This window comes from Silene latifolia, unplaced genomic scaffold (genome assembly GCF_048544455.1).
Source record: "Silene latifolia isolate original U9 population unplaced genomic scaffold, ASM4854445v1 scaffold_491, whole genome shotgun sequence".
Taxonomy (NCBI): Eukaryota; Viridiplantae; Streptophyta; class Magnoliopsida; order Caryophyllales; family Caryophyllaceae; genus Silene; species Silene latifolia.
In genome coordinates, this window is record NW_027413405.1 from 42052 (window position 1) to 56481 (window position 14430).

The 14430-nt window shown below is 36.5% G+C and overlaps 1 protein-coding gene across 13 annotated transcripts; it reads right to left on the bottom strand.

Annotated features, from left to right (window-relative positions):
* Positions 1-2082: 2082 nt before the first annotated feature.
* On the bottom strand, positions 2083-14402 carry LOC141639637 (ERBB-3 BINDING PROTEIN 1-like). Of its 13 annotated transcripts, XM_074448715.1 has the most exons (23): positions 14095-14402; positions 13920-13992; positions 13020-13194; positions 11981-12006; positions 11709-11792; positions 11520-11590; positions 11082-11278; positions 10854-10995; positions 9666-9872; positions 9532-9579; positions 9302-9410; positions 8771-8950; positions 8575-8658; positions 7865-7946; positions 7667-7769; positions 7102-7564; positions 6845-6997; positions 6439-6534; positions 4850-4947; positions 3582-3631; positions 3437-3485; positions 3240-3335; positions 2083-2671 (listed from the first exon to the last, which is right to left on the bottom strand). In XM_074448715.1, exons 9-12 carry the CDS (start codon positions 9741-9743, stop codon positions 8823-8825), a joined length of 363 nt encoding a protein of 120 aa, XP_074304816.1. In that variant the 5' UTR covers positions 9744-9872; positions 10854-10995; positions 11082-11278; positions 11520-11590; positions 11709-11792; positions 11981-12006; positions 13020-13194; positions 13920-13992; positions 14095-14402; the 3' UTR covers positions 2083-2671; positions 3240-3335; positions 3437-3485; positions 3582-3631; positions 4850-4947; positions 6439-6534; positions 6845-6997; positions 7102-7564; positions 7667-7769; positions 7865-7946; positions 8575-8658; positions 8771-8822. The 13 variants fall into 13 exon arrangements, 9 of the variants coding, with proteins under 9 accessions (XP_074304816.1, XP_074304820.1, XP_074304815.1 ...); XR_012542609.1 differs by having other exon boundaries at positions 8575-8950; positions 9302-9393; positions 9479-9579; XR_012542607.1 differs by lacking the exon at positions 7865-7946 and having other exon boundaries at positions 8575-8950; positions 9302-9393; positions 9479-9579; positions 11199-11278.
* Positions 14403-14430: the final 28 nt, after the last annotated feature.

A 14430-nucleotide genomic window follows, 5' to 3' on the forward strand; every position in this document is an offset into this window, starting at 1 on the left:
TACGATTGGCTTTGATTTATGCTCTCGATTTGTCGTGAATCGAGGTCAAATGGGTATATTTTGGGTTATGATGAACGTGGCTAAACAAAGGGAATAGTGCGATAGGAATTGTCCACCCCTTGTCGGGGTTGTTTGAAATCTCAAGGCCACTCGAGGAGTAGTGAACTGGAAATGCGTGGCCACGCTCGGAAGGTATCTACGGTAGATAATTCCGGTCAGACAGTTATACTCCAGATCGAGAAAACCACTCAAGATATGATCAAGTTCAAGTACGACCTGCGAGACACCTTGCATTGAGTGGGAGATTGTAATAGGACAAGAGAATTGGTGACGCACACTTGTCTCGGACAAGTGGGAGATTGTTGGAATATGTGTCCTCAACAATAGTGCAATCACATGTTTAAATCTCATCTTAAGAATACATAAGGGATGATTTATTTATATAGTCAACTGATCATCATTAATCGGTAATGATTGGCTAACTAGAGTTTGACATTACTAAAATTGTTTATTGTTTGTGAAACAATTGAGATAAGAATGAATGGTTAATTATACTTACAAGATGTTGTCAATTATAATTATATGACCCATTTTATTTATGTGATCAAGTATCACTAGTCAATTTGTTGTATGTAATTTAATTAATTTATAAAATGATATTTATTTGATAAATATGCTTTAAATTAATTAATAACATGTAATATACTACATGTGGCATATTGTGTGACAAATGACAAATTGACAAAATAAAATGGTAGTCCATTTTATGTGTGTTGGACCGAAATATGGAGGGAGTTATTATAGATTGTGTTTGTTTTATTTTATAAAATAAAATAGGTGTAATCATGCCTATGCATGATAGCCTTACACATCTATGTCTTGTGAAGACAAAAAGCAAAAGGCAAGATGCTCTTCTTGGCCTCTTCCTACCCGGCTCCATGCTCCTCCATATGAGCAATTTTTGTTCTCATTTTATTCATTCATACACACTACATGCAAAATACTTCTTCTCTCCTACATCTCTCCAAAACAAGTTTTTAGAAAACAAGAGATTGTTCATAAATTCTAATATCTAATAAGGTTACTAGTGTAGTAATAATAATAATATTAGAATATTTAAGGAGCAATAATACACTAATCTAGTTAATTAGTATATTATTTTTGAGGGATTAGTCTTGGGTGAAATCTAAGGAGGATCTCTACATTGGGATTTTTGGAGGATCATCCAACATATTAAGCTCAAGAACAAATAAGGAAGGCGACCTTATTTGTGCCCATTATTTTGAACCATCATACAATGTAAGGGACATTGTTTTTCTTGTTAATCTCTTATTTTTTTATGCATGCACTAGATCTAAAGCACAAATAATTAAAAAGTTAATTAGTTCACTATTAGAGGAGTCTAATAAGAGGTATATGAACCTAACAAGTGGTATCAGAGCATAGGATGTTGCGTGCATAATCGGTTATTGTTTTTCTGAGTTAAAATGTTAACATATAAAACCAAAAATTTATGATTTATAAGAGTAAGTCACGAAACAATGATGCATGTTATATATTCTGGTCCCAAAATGTTTTTAGGTCATTTTTATGATTTATGAAAATTTATTGCTCATTTTAATGATTTTTAGTGATTTTATTACATTTTTATGAGTAAAATGAACTTTTATTCACTAACTAGTTGTTGCACCGCGCCCTATCGGGCGCGGTGCCCCAATTTGGCGAAACGGTTAGTGAAAATAACACGGAAGTATCAAAACAGAATGGGACATGTTCCATCATATACTTGTATAGGGTTACCCAAACAAACTTGCTAAATCGCTTGAAAATACGACTTGTAATACAAAATCATCAAACAATAATCGAAGAAGAGAGTGAAATGTCAGAATACATAATGAGACATCTCGCCCTCTCACTGCTTCCAGGTGGGCATAGTGCATGACAAAGTATTGATTATACGTGATTATGTTGAGACTATTAAGAAGACATCGACCAATGGTTTTATAAAGTGGGGTGGGTTTTGAGTTGAATGAAACTGCCTGTTTGCAATAATATTCGAGCACCATCAGCAGAAGGCATATATATGCAAAATCACATCTTATACTAAGAATAAAACCTCTTGAACCATGAAAGCTAAAGACCCAATTGCAAATATGTGTATTGAGACATAAGTGTTTAAAAGACATTGGATGGTCACATGGCTTTAAAGTATCGACACATAAGCCTGTTTCATCCACTCACCAAAGTCACAATGGTTAAGGAGTATCCTCTCTCGGTTAGAATCTTCATGAGTCATAAGGTGGTCAGTGAGAACACGTCCATCCAAATCCAGACATAAAATAGCATGCAGGAGGGCATAATCCTCATAGATGGCAACTGTGTGGCTGAAACTATCGCCAGAGTCCAGTACAGAACAACAATACCTTGCATTCAAGATCATTTTAATAAACAATCATTGGCATATACATGTATCTTATGTTTTTTGCCTATGCAAGATATTAGATTTCCTTAAAAAATAGATGAACTTCAAATATTATAGAAAATTAACCAAAGTAATTAGTCTGAGCCGTTGTTCGCCTCTTTTAAACACCACCTGCCCGCCGCCACCACTGGTTTCACCGTCTCCTATTCTGGTCCACGACAAAAACTGGTTTCCTAGGCACCCGAGTTACTAATGTTGCATACAATGAAGACATTGATTAGTTATGAAAAAAGGCCTTGCGTCGAAGAAATGTGATTTCACTTGTTTTAGATGGAGAGAGTTGGGGGGAATATGAGAGACACAAAATCAGAAAGATTTAGAGAAATTTATATCCTCTCTCTCTCTATGTATGTGTGTGTGTGTGTGTGTGTATCCAAACACAGCCTTATGTGTCCTTTACTCCATGTGTTGATCATGGTAAATGTAAAGAATCACGGCGCCATGATACTCCATACTCCATGGCACGAAAAATAACGAGGTTTATTACGGCATTGTTTTTTCATTATATTGATTGTATCGGTTTAGTTGTGTCTGTGATTGGTCACACATCAACGTACAGCCAACAAAACTGTTTAATAAATTATCCATAAGTAGAGCTATCGGATTAGCAGGTTTTAGTAGAGCTTTGGAGGCGAAGTCATTTATGGGTTACTTGCAGCATAAATTTAATATCCACAAGCATTACAACTACCCTTGTGCCTCAGTTAACCAGCAACAAAAAAAATTGAGATTTATCATTAAAAGATCATGGATATACCTGAACTGTAGAATAAATGTGTAATAACATGGCCTCAGACCATGGCTTTCCTATAAACTGTAAGCCAATGGCCAACCTGTCCTTGTCATATCCAATCTACACCAAAAGTTGAAATTAGTTCCATATTTGAAATCAGGTTATAGAACAATTTCAGTTAAATCATTTATAGCAAAGAAAGGAAAAGTTGGGACACTTACTGGTAGAGTTACAGCAGGCAAAGCTAGGAAATTTTCTGCTACTATGTACCTTACAAGTGCAAATGAGAATAAGATGTATAAAAAGGTACTAAAAGTAGGTTATGATAGCAATTTTGAGCGAATTGAGAGCATTGCTGATGCATACCGCCAGTAATGTAATCGAGTTCACCAGTCTCTAGAGCATCGTCCTGGATCCTGGTTGCAGGCACACAGACATAATTTGCAAAAGTTTCTGAGTTACTGCAACTAATGTGTTTCAATTTGTTATTTATGTTCTAGAAGGTCAAATGTCATATTTGCCTAACTTTCTTACATCATCGCTAATTCGTATCTATCTTTGGACACTCAGATAAAGCATAAAAAAGTTGACTCGTCACAACCCAGATTTCCTGTAAATAAAAAATTGACTCCGTGACCTAATGATGACTCAACCCGATATAAATAAACTTGATAATGAGCCAGATAAAAACCAGCTGACATTAATGGTCTGTTTGGCAACCAACATTTCATTTACAAATCCATATTTGGCACAAATTTGTTGTTTGGCAAATGTTATAATTTAAATTTGGATTTCACCCAAATCCAAATCCAACCAAATTCAGACTATTCATAAAATGAGCATTTCAAATGACACCTAAGAGTATAAGACCCCACGTATTTCAGAATTTTTCACTATCGTCTTCTATTCTTTATGCTCTAATCTTCTTATTTTCATTTTTTCACTTTGTTTTCTCCACCTTTTTCCCGATTCACTGAATACTTCGACATTTTACCACATTTTTCTACTGGAATTTTTCAAGTAACTTTCTCATTAGTTAAAATTTTATACTTCTACAGTAGACAACTATCATAGTTATCTCTTAAAACTGTCAAAACCTAACCTGGCCAGAACCATGTTTGCAAGGTCAAATACGACCAATTAAGATTAGAAGCGAAACAATAGTACCCATTTATTATTTGTCTGTATATAATGTTTCGACATATAACAGATTTATTTCTCTGTATATAAACATATCTTTGGTTTAATCGCTTAAGTGGAACAAATGTTGAGTCGGCTGGCCCCCGTGAAACACCCTAACAGCAGCCGTTAATTCCGGCACAATAGTCACCTATCTAATTGTCTGCCCCTTACGGGAGATAATATAAGTTAAACCAATTGCTTCAAACTAACTGATCAGAGCCCAAGAAAAGCTTAAAAGTCAAATCCACTGCAACCAAATATTTGAACAAAAGCCATGAACAGGCTTAAGGGCATAAAAGGAATGGTACCCTTGATAGCAAAACTACCACATTTCACACCAATAATTTACACATAAGACGACACCGAATTCGCAGCTCATTTATCAAGGAATCACTACCGTTCAGTTCTAAAGTGATGGTAAAAAACTAAATAGGGAAAGGGCCAAGGAGAACCTCCGGATAGAGCATGAACGACAAGGACACCAGCAACCGGTCAAGGTTCTCACAGGGAATAGTGATGGGGACGGATCAAGAGTACAATTCCAAAAGATCTGCAAAAGAGAGGGAATGTAGACCTATCAAATTAAGTAAAGCCTGGCCTTTCTAGCACTCACCAATTTCTACACTTTTTTATCCCTTAATTAAATATGTGGAACAACAGAACCGCTCAGAGCCATTTTTTAGCAGGAAATATAACTCGCCTTATGCAGACGGTTGTACCGCTAAGCGCTCGAAGTAGACGGAAAAGTAAGCAAATAGTTGTAGGCAATGGAAAAGTGGCTTCAAATATGAGCCCAACACAATAGCAGTAGATGGATAAAGAGTGTAGGAGAAGTAGCAAGGCATGTGCATGTAACTTAACAACTTGATATGAATATGAATAAACTAATAACAAATTAGAATGGCCTTATAAAAACGTAACCATTTAGAAGCAGGTAGTTCCATCAAGCACAAGAGCACACCTTCTCAACTAACTGGCTATTGTTAGAGCCACTAAATTAAGGCCACGGTGACTATAAATTACGTGAAGTTTGTACGTCATGAAAATTCATGTGCCAGTTATCTCTTGTTCTCCTATCTGCTGAACTGATAATTACTCTGAACAGGGAATTAATATATTATAAGTACTACCACCATGACTTTATCAGCTAACCTAGCTAATCTCTACCAATTGACAAAAGACTCAAATTTATGAACTGTCTCAAGTTTGTAGAAATTGATGTTAAGGCACTCGAACTCTGTCAAAGCCGTCAATCAATGAATTTAACATACATGTAAGTTTGTAAAAGAAAAGTAATATTTCTTAGCTTGGCAATTGTAGGCATTTTATAAAGAGTAAACACTGATAAGATAAGATTGGGTACACTCGACCAATCTACGATAAACAGGAGCTTTTCAAGCAGTGATGTAATGTTGTTGGAGAGTGTAGGATCCCAAAGTGGATTCCTACTGCCAGATTCAACCCTGATTAACTTGGTGCCCCAGGCCCTAAGGGAGAGCTTAAAACATAATAGATATTCTCTCCTCATTACCCTTATTGTCAATTATAAGCTAAGCTTGATGTCATATAGCACATCCTTGTCATTTCATAGACATATTGCAGCTCTGATCATGTTATTATAAAACCTAAAGAGCAAATACTGATCTAAGGTAGTTTTACATGAGCATTATTGTAATCATGAATCCCCCCTAGCATCAAACTGCCGGTGTGGCTTGCTTTACAACAACAACAACAACAACATTACCCTAGTGCCTCAATGGCTCCCGCAAATTGCGGGGTAAGGGGGGGTCGGATCTACGCAGCCTTACCCTTGTGTTAGCAACACAAAGAGGCATTTCGAATGACCCAAGATGAAAATTGCGTCGAGAACTGCATCGAAGGACCGCTACTTCACAAAAGAAAGAAGAGCAACCACTTTAGTGAGCCATTTTGATTTATTCCATAAAAAAAAAAAAATCAAACATCTGGAAGATCATACTTGTTCATCATATGTTAACTTGAGATGCTTATCAGGAAAAATAAGTGAGAGAGGAGAAAATACCCGAGAAGTAAATGCAAAGCGCAATGTCTGTACTTACGTTCCTGAGCAAACTCGCAAGTCAAACCCAATGGTATCTACACCCATAAGTGATGCCTCCTTTAACGAATAGTATGGAAGATTAAAACCTGACTAATTAAAAGAAGCACAACCAAAATTATAGAGGAAAATTCTCATGATAATATTATCAGATGCCCCTATAGGACGATTAAGACAGGGGGTAGTTGTTCTTTCAGTTCGGTGGTTAATGTGTGTGTCGGTGGAGTTTATAGTCAAATAAATGGGTTAATCTAGATCAAGAACTGTCACAACAGCATCTTTGACAAGATTACTCTTACAAGTATGAATATGCATGAATATCATCTACTCAAAGTATATGGAAGAAAACAAGAGGAGGAGTTATTCTAACCTCTACTTGAAGACCGTTGCACCTCCAACAAAGGGATTTGAGGGCATTTGTTGTCTTTTCTCTAGATGCATTGACACGAGATATTAGTTTGGAGGCATAATGAGCAATTGCATCAGGGAACGCTTTCTTGTAATCTTCCACTTTGACAACAACCTGTCAGGAGCAGTGTGAACAATGTTCTTAGTTCAACATACATTTAAGACTGTAGTGAGCATTGAAAGAAACGAAATCAACGTATGGTTTATAAACAAAAATACTTGATTAGCATAGGCAGAAATCAGTTCGATCTTAGCCATCTCTAGCTTATAGAATGCGTCCCATTTGCCAAGTCATTATCCTGTTTCAAACCCTCATCCGAAGAGATCAAACTCTATTATAGGATTTATTATAGGAGGAAGGCAGGCTAACAATTTTTGTTACACTGTTTTTAAGACTGCTTATATTGTTAAGTGGCCCATATACTTTTATGTGACTCATATTCACAAATAAGAAGTCACAGTTTACTAAAAGTGACGTGAAACAAAACTGACACATCCTGATCTTCTAACTTTTCTTCCTTAGCTTTTGCACCCTTGCCTATGCCAACATTCTTCTCCCTATGACTTGACATGTGATTCTGAATAACAGTCTTATCTTCAATAAAGTGTCGTGCTACTTACAACATAGTTATTATCAGAAGTGCATAATGTCTTCGTCGTTATTCACCCGGAAGTAAACATTCTGGGAACAAGCCATATATATAACTTTCAGCAACAAAGACTGGAGGAAATAGAAATTCATAGTTCACTAACTATTTAAGGAGCAACACTAACAATAACTCACTTCCATGTTCATCAGTCAGGTATGACAGCTCTGGCCAGAAAATGTTTTCATGAACTTCATCATTGATCAAGCCGAACAACATTAGGGTTGTCTCGCTGCTCACCTGACAGTACATGTTAAGCAATATCAGCTAAAAGATTAACGATGACAACTATTCAGCCAAGTAACACACAAAAAAAAAATGGTGGTCTCAAGAACCTGACGAGCTCTATGTGGCTCCCCCAGTAAATAAGAAACCATTGGTCAAGAAATATGCACTGAACTCCATGTGGCTCCGGCACTACATTGAAGATAGCAATTATACCAGTAACCTAGGCTTGGCTTTAAATTTAAATGGTTTAAAAGTTGTGGTGTCACAGTCAAGGCGCGTTAAGTAGGATCAAATGTATGCACAATTAGAAACCTGCTCGAGCAGCCTTATTCGTACAATTGCCAATACAATTAACCAAAATCACCAACTACTTCAACAAAATATGCAGGACAGTATGACGCAATCTTCATAACCTAATGCACATGAAATAATCTATTGTTTTACAGAATAACATTAACACAGGCTATACACCTCAATGATGGTTCTACAAGTTTTAGCAGGTGAAAGTTGACCCTCTCCAGCACCAATTATAAAAAGAAGATTGTGCCTAACTTTGTGGAGGAATGGGTGGCAGGAGTTAGGAGCATAAAAAGAAAGTAAATAATGCGATTAAAAAGTAAAGGAACGGGAAAAATAAGGGTGGAAATATTCAAGAAATGCACAAATCCACGACTGTACAGAGAAAGTAATTCAGTGTACTCATATAAAATTTGTAAAAAGATCAAAATCTAACATACTAACACGGTCCAGTTGCTCATCAACAAGCAAATACCAAAACAGATTCATCAAAATTAACTTGACAGAAAGCGTTACTGACATTCTAACTCTCAGTTGCCGCACCATTAGTAGAAGCATCCATTGGCTCCGCTGCAGCAGACTCATCCTCGGGCTTGTAACCTTTCTTGCTTGGAAGAAAAGGAAGTTAAACATGAATAACCGCAAAAAAAAAAAAGGGATGGGCAATCTCACACAAGACTCGGATTATTTTCAAAAAGGATGACCGATCAACTGACCTTTCTTCTTTTTGCCGACACATTTCTTCTTGATCTTAGTGGACAAAACCAATCATGCCTTGATTTCAGGATCCTCGATTGTTTTTGTTGATTGCAGTTCTTGCAAAGGGTGAGACGTCATACGATCCGACCTATTTGGCATGAGCAAAACAGTGAACTTTATATGAGCAACAAATTCACCTACAGAAAATCAACATGCTTGTTCCATGAAATTCTTAGACAAGAATTAAAATTAGAATTACTATCCCTAGGCTCCTAGGCAGCAAATATACATTCATTTCTGTATCGAATAAACACAGATAGTTTCTCATAGAAATGTTTCTAATTATAAATCATCAACACATGCACCCAAAATGACCATCCCAACTGAGCCAGCATTTACTCATCAACTTCCCATTTTTTTCCCTTTTTCTAACACAAAGTGGTAAATTAGATGTACGCGCTATATCCCCGCTACAATCTCCCAAAACTTTAGTAATGAAAACAGACACACATTACAAAGTAATCGAGATCAGATGAGAATGTACTTACCATTCTTCTCATGCAAGACAGGGTAAGGGTGCAATAGGTCGTGGGTAACACATTCCACAAGTCCAAGTCGTGCCCGCTTTTCTTCCAATGCCCTGTCAGATAGAGAAACCTACGGTCTCACAAAGTAACCAAAACAAAAAAAAAAACATTAAAGAGGTGAAGCGAAACAGCACATGCCCAGCAGTAAAAGGATTATGGGGAACTTTTGGGTTATCTCACTGAATATAAACCTTGACGCTTTTGTAGATATTTGTTTGTTTTCCATCCAACATTCTAGGCTGCACACACAAAAGAAAACTTCCCAGGTAAATATGAGACATTTTCAACCCAAAGTCCTCGATAAAAAAGGAACTTAGACCGTTACCTTTCCTTCTCCCGTACTTGCAAGTATGTCAATAGCATAGACTTCGTTCTCTTCAAATTCAGCCTCATCAACCCTCATTTCAGGACTTGCGACTGATGACAAAACCTTGTTACCATCAATAACAAATTGTTTTAACTGATGACCAAGGACACCCTCGACAATGTTGCAATCATATGGTGCAGAGAAGCCAAGAGTAGTAAGATATAGCTGAAGTTATAGAGTAAAACGATCAACTCAGAAGAAACAGTAGTTAAGGGCCTACGACACGACGCATATGCGCAAGGTGGTATTCATAACCATGTTGCTCATTTCAATTTGGTTTGGAAAAAGACGAGGGACATAAGATCTGACTGAAATGTCGCGAATGTTCCAAGTTCTACGTGCTAAATTATTAACCTTCACAGATACACATAACCCACATAACATGAAAATAATCACGACATTTTCATGTTAGCTTTAGGGACGACATCCCCTCCGGAAAAAAAAAAAACCTTCTACCATGTCACATATTTACAGGCAAACAACCTAACAAGGAGTATTTGACTGAAGGCTCCATTTACTCATAGCCCAATATACAAGCTGTACTTACCAAGTCAGTGGGTAAATTTTCACGGGAAATACAACAGCCACCCAATTCAGAAAAAGTGTAGCAAGTTAACCAAGGAATCTGAGGTTGTGACAATATTCGCGGTCTAGATAAACATAGGCAAATCATTTCCAGATACTTCCCAGGCAGGCTATTCACAATCCACTGAGTATTATAGATGAAGATATAGCTTGTGACAAAACATGAAAGCTACATGAGATAGGACATACTTAATCTGATCACCATACGGCAAATAAATGGCAATCAAACAGCTCAGTTGCAAACAGAAACTTCTGAAAACTATCTTTGTCAGAACCCAACCCAACCCTTAAGGATCGAAACTTTACTCCAACTCAAATAGTGAAAAAATCCACTCTCCACTGGATACGATCCATTGTTTATTTTTAAAACTGTGAATGTCGTAGGTCGTAAGTTGTAATCATCACATCAGTCCTAGATTTAAACTCAAGAAAAACGTAAACAAAAAGTATAAACCATGCAATAAAACCACAAAAGATAGAAGGGCAGAAAACAGTATCTTTGAAAAGTAATAAGATTATCTACGGCTTGTAAACGAAATTTGTTTGGATGAGAATTCTCACCAACTCGGGCGCATATTATGTCCCTTCTTTAACCTTCAGACTCATAATCTTAAATTTGACTCTTTTTTTTTTTCTTCAGGTCTTGCATTTCCTCATTGTTCTCCGGCTACTCCACAAACTTAAAGACCGCCACACATAATATCTTCAAGAATTGAATGATAGACAGCAGTCAGAACCCATGAAAAAAGCCTTCTTATTAAAGCAAAAATAGGTGCATGGTAATGTTACCCGTAGCAACAATATGCTCTCCAGGACCAAAGGGATACCACCAGGCAGACGCATGTAACAGATTTACATAATCGTATAAGCTTGAAGATACAAAAGAGGTAATTAAGACGACACTACCTCACGAGTGCCGGTGTTCATTGCTGGCGGCGTTCCTCGTCGTGATACCGATGATCTCCGACCTCCGTCCTTAAAAAACACTGCAAGAAAATACCAACTATAAAGGGCCATCACTTTCAAAAGCCACTCGCTACCACTGGTTGTCCTCCGATCATAGGCATGCAAATATATATAATATATAAAAAAAAGGAAATATCAAATCGAAAAAAAGGAAATCAAGTCGGGAAATGATACATCCAAATTGCTTAGATTTGATGCCCTTTGCAAGAGCAAACCCAAATAATTGTTGTAGATTAAATGAGTAAGAGGGAAACAACAAACCTCGGGCCAGGATCATCTGTTAAGGGCGACTTTTCATAGCAGTAATAGGGTCTAATGTCTTGATAGCTTTCCTGAGATTGTTACAAGAATTTCAATGAGAATCTCTATAGAGATGTATATCATTAAACCCAAGAAATACTGAAACGGTAAGAAGCTATTCTTGCTTTAATTTTAGAGGCTGGAACTTACGCTTTCAGTAGAGGCAGATCTGCAAAGAACATCATCACTCTTCTCTAGGGTCGAAGCTTATATATCAACAAGTGTTTCCATACTCTATTTTTAAGAAAATTGAATGGAACATCACATCAGAAAGAAATTAATAAGTTCAAAGTCAAGCAAGATAAACAAGGACCTCGAATCAATCCATCATGTACAAAATCCAATACCCCACAGGTTAAAATATCAAAGAAGGTTAGAATTCAAACCAATATCTTCGACCTTGAAATGAATGTAAGCCCTACCTTCTCCAGATCATATCCACAAGTGCCTGCAAGTTTAGCGCACATTCTACGTTATATACTATGCTATATCATATAGAAAAAAGACACAAGTGTCTGCAAGTTTAGCGCACATTCTACGTTATATACTATGCTATATCATATAGAAAAAAGACACAACAATGAGCACATTCTTACTTTGAGTTAAGTCAAGCAACAGACAGATAAAAACTCAAACTGCAGCAATGACAGTTTTCAGAAAAAAAAAAAAAAAATACTGAAACTTTCTTACGTGAGATTCATAACCTTAGCATTCTCAGAAACTATAAAAACGATAAACGGATGGGGGAAGCTACCAAGTTATTCTGAAATTCATATGCTTAATAAGGAAAGCTTGTTTAAAACATAAGTTTGTACTACAAATCTCTACTAATTCTTTGGCTCAAGATGTAAGGAATGTGTATTATCTTGAACGCAAACAAATTTTGCTTTAACTAAATTCATTTTCCTTGAAGCAGGATCGAGGCTCCTATAATTCCTAAGTGTCCCGACTTTAAAATGTAAATAAAGAGTTAACTTCTGTAAGCCTAAATTTGTCACCCGAAATCTACAAAAAGAAAAATGTACTTCCTAAGATACACAATGGTTTATAGACATCACTGTAACAAAGAGAGATTTCTAAGGAGAGTAAAAGAACATTTTATGATGGCTGTTCAGTTGTGTGAAAAAAAGCCGTAGTAAAATTCGCTAATATGACATATACTGCATCCATCCTAATTTATCATCCCTATGTGACTTTAGTTGTCAATCGATGTTTCAGATATAAGTTTACGAAAGTTGTAGCTATTATGTACTCTGAGAAAATATCGGTTGGAGTAGATATTATGGACCACAAAGTTAAATAGGGAGTATATAAATGGGAGAGAGAGAGAGAGTATTAAACTATCACCCTAATTACAGAGAGAAACATATGAGGCAAGAATGCAAGATACACTATAACTGAAGTTCCGCAACAACAGTAACATGCAAATAACAATGTGGCTCCATAGTGAAGGCAACTCACCGAGAACTTCATTAGTAATTTCCATGTCAAGTTCAAACCCATCCCCAAGCATTTGAAATAGGAATGCTACAACTTCCTCATGCGTATCATTTTCTTTCACATTGATGCGAGCTCTCAGTTCGTAAAGATTCATCTTGGGACAATGTTGATCTTACACATTCTTCTCCAGCAACCCCTGAAAATGTTTGTGGATAAAATATATGCAACATTAACAAAACCAAGGAAAACTGAATTCTCGTCTTCAAACGACAGGTCCGACAATAACATACCAACTTCATGCAGTCCATCATTTGCTTTTTTAGACACTACTGAAGTACTCTCTTGTAATTCATAAAGAATCACACCAGCCATCTCGACATTCAAGCATGCCTGGGAGTAAGCAGAAACAAAGAGGAATCAAAGGCTTCAGTTAGCCTCTCCATATCCCTCTTCCGATCCCCCGTAAACGAACTGCAAGAGCTGACAAGTCTCCATTTCTACCAGTGTACAAACAAGAAAAAACAGAACATCAAGATTTTTAGGTTCTGTCTGGTTCATGTCTAGGACCATTGATAACAATCTTAATGCTAAAGATCTGATAAAAATTAAAGAAAGTTAAAAAATTAAAAAGCAGGGAGAAAAGCGGCAAAAAAAATCCACCCAGAATCCGTCTCACTTCATTCGCAACAACCGATAACGAATTAGCACAAATTTCCACTCCATGTATAGCGAATAATTAAAAAAGTAAACATAAATACAAACAAAGAAAACAACACGGCACCTGTGAGTCTGTGAGACTGTGACTGATATCATTGTACCATTATAAGTAATGAAGCTACCCAAGAAAGAAACACATGCATGATTACTTTTCTCCATTCATCATCAATAACTAAAAATTAAGGACAAACCTCAGTCACCTACCAGGGAGTTGAATGATGACAATAAAGGCGTTCACAATTGTTAAATGAACATCAACTTTATCATTCCTCTTCATCTGCATGCAATGCTGCACTCGTAAATATTGAAGTACTTGGTAAATTATATTTAATACTCAGAATTGTTCGAAACAACACAATCAAATTAACAAATAACTTGCCTTTTCGGATTGATTTCTTGTAGGGATGTCCTGAAAAATGAAAATATAAGAATCAATCAGGAAAATCAAATGAAAATTAAAAAATAAGTAGTAGTAGACGTAAGATGAGCAATAGGAAGGAATTAATAGGGTAAATTATTAGATTTTAGGGTGAATGAAACTGAAGAGTATATTACAATTGAAAGAGGGAGAATGAGAGGTGGAAATGAGATTGTTGTTGTACTGATTGAAACAGCATGCAAATGGCGGAAAATGCAGAACTGAAATCGCATGAGAAAGGGAAAGGCAGAAAATGTAGAAGAAAATAGGGGAAAGTAACGACAATGTTGTAGAAGA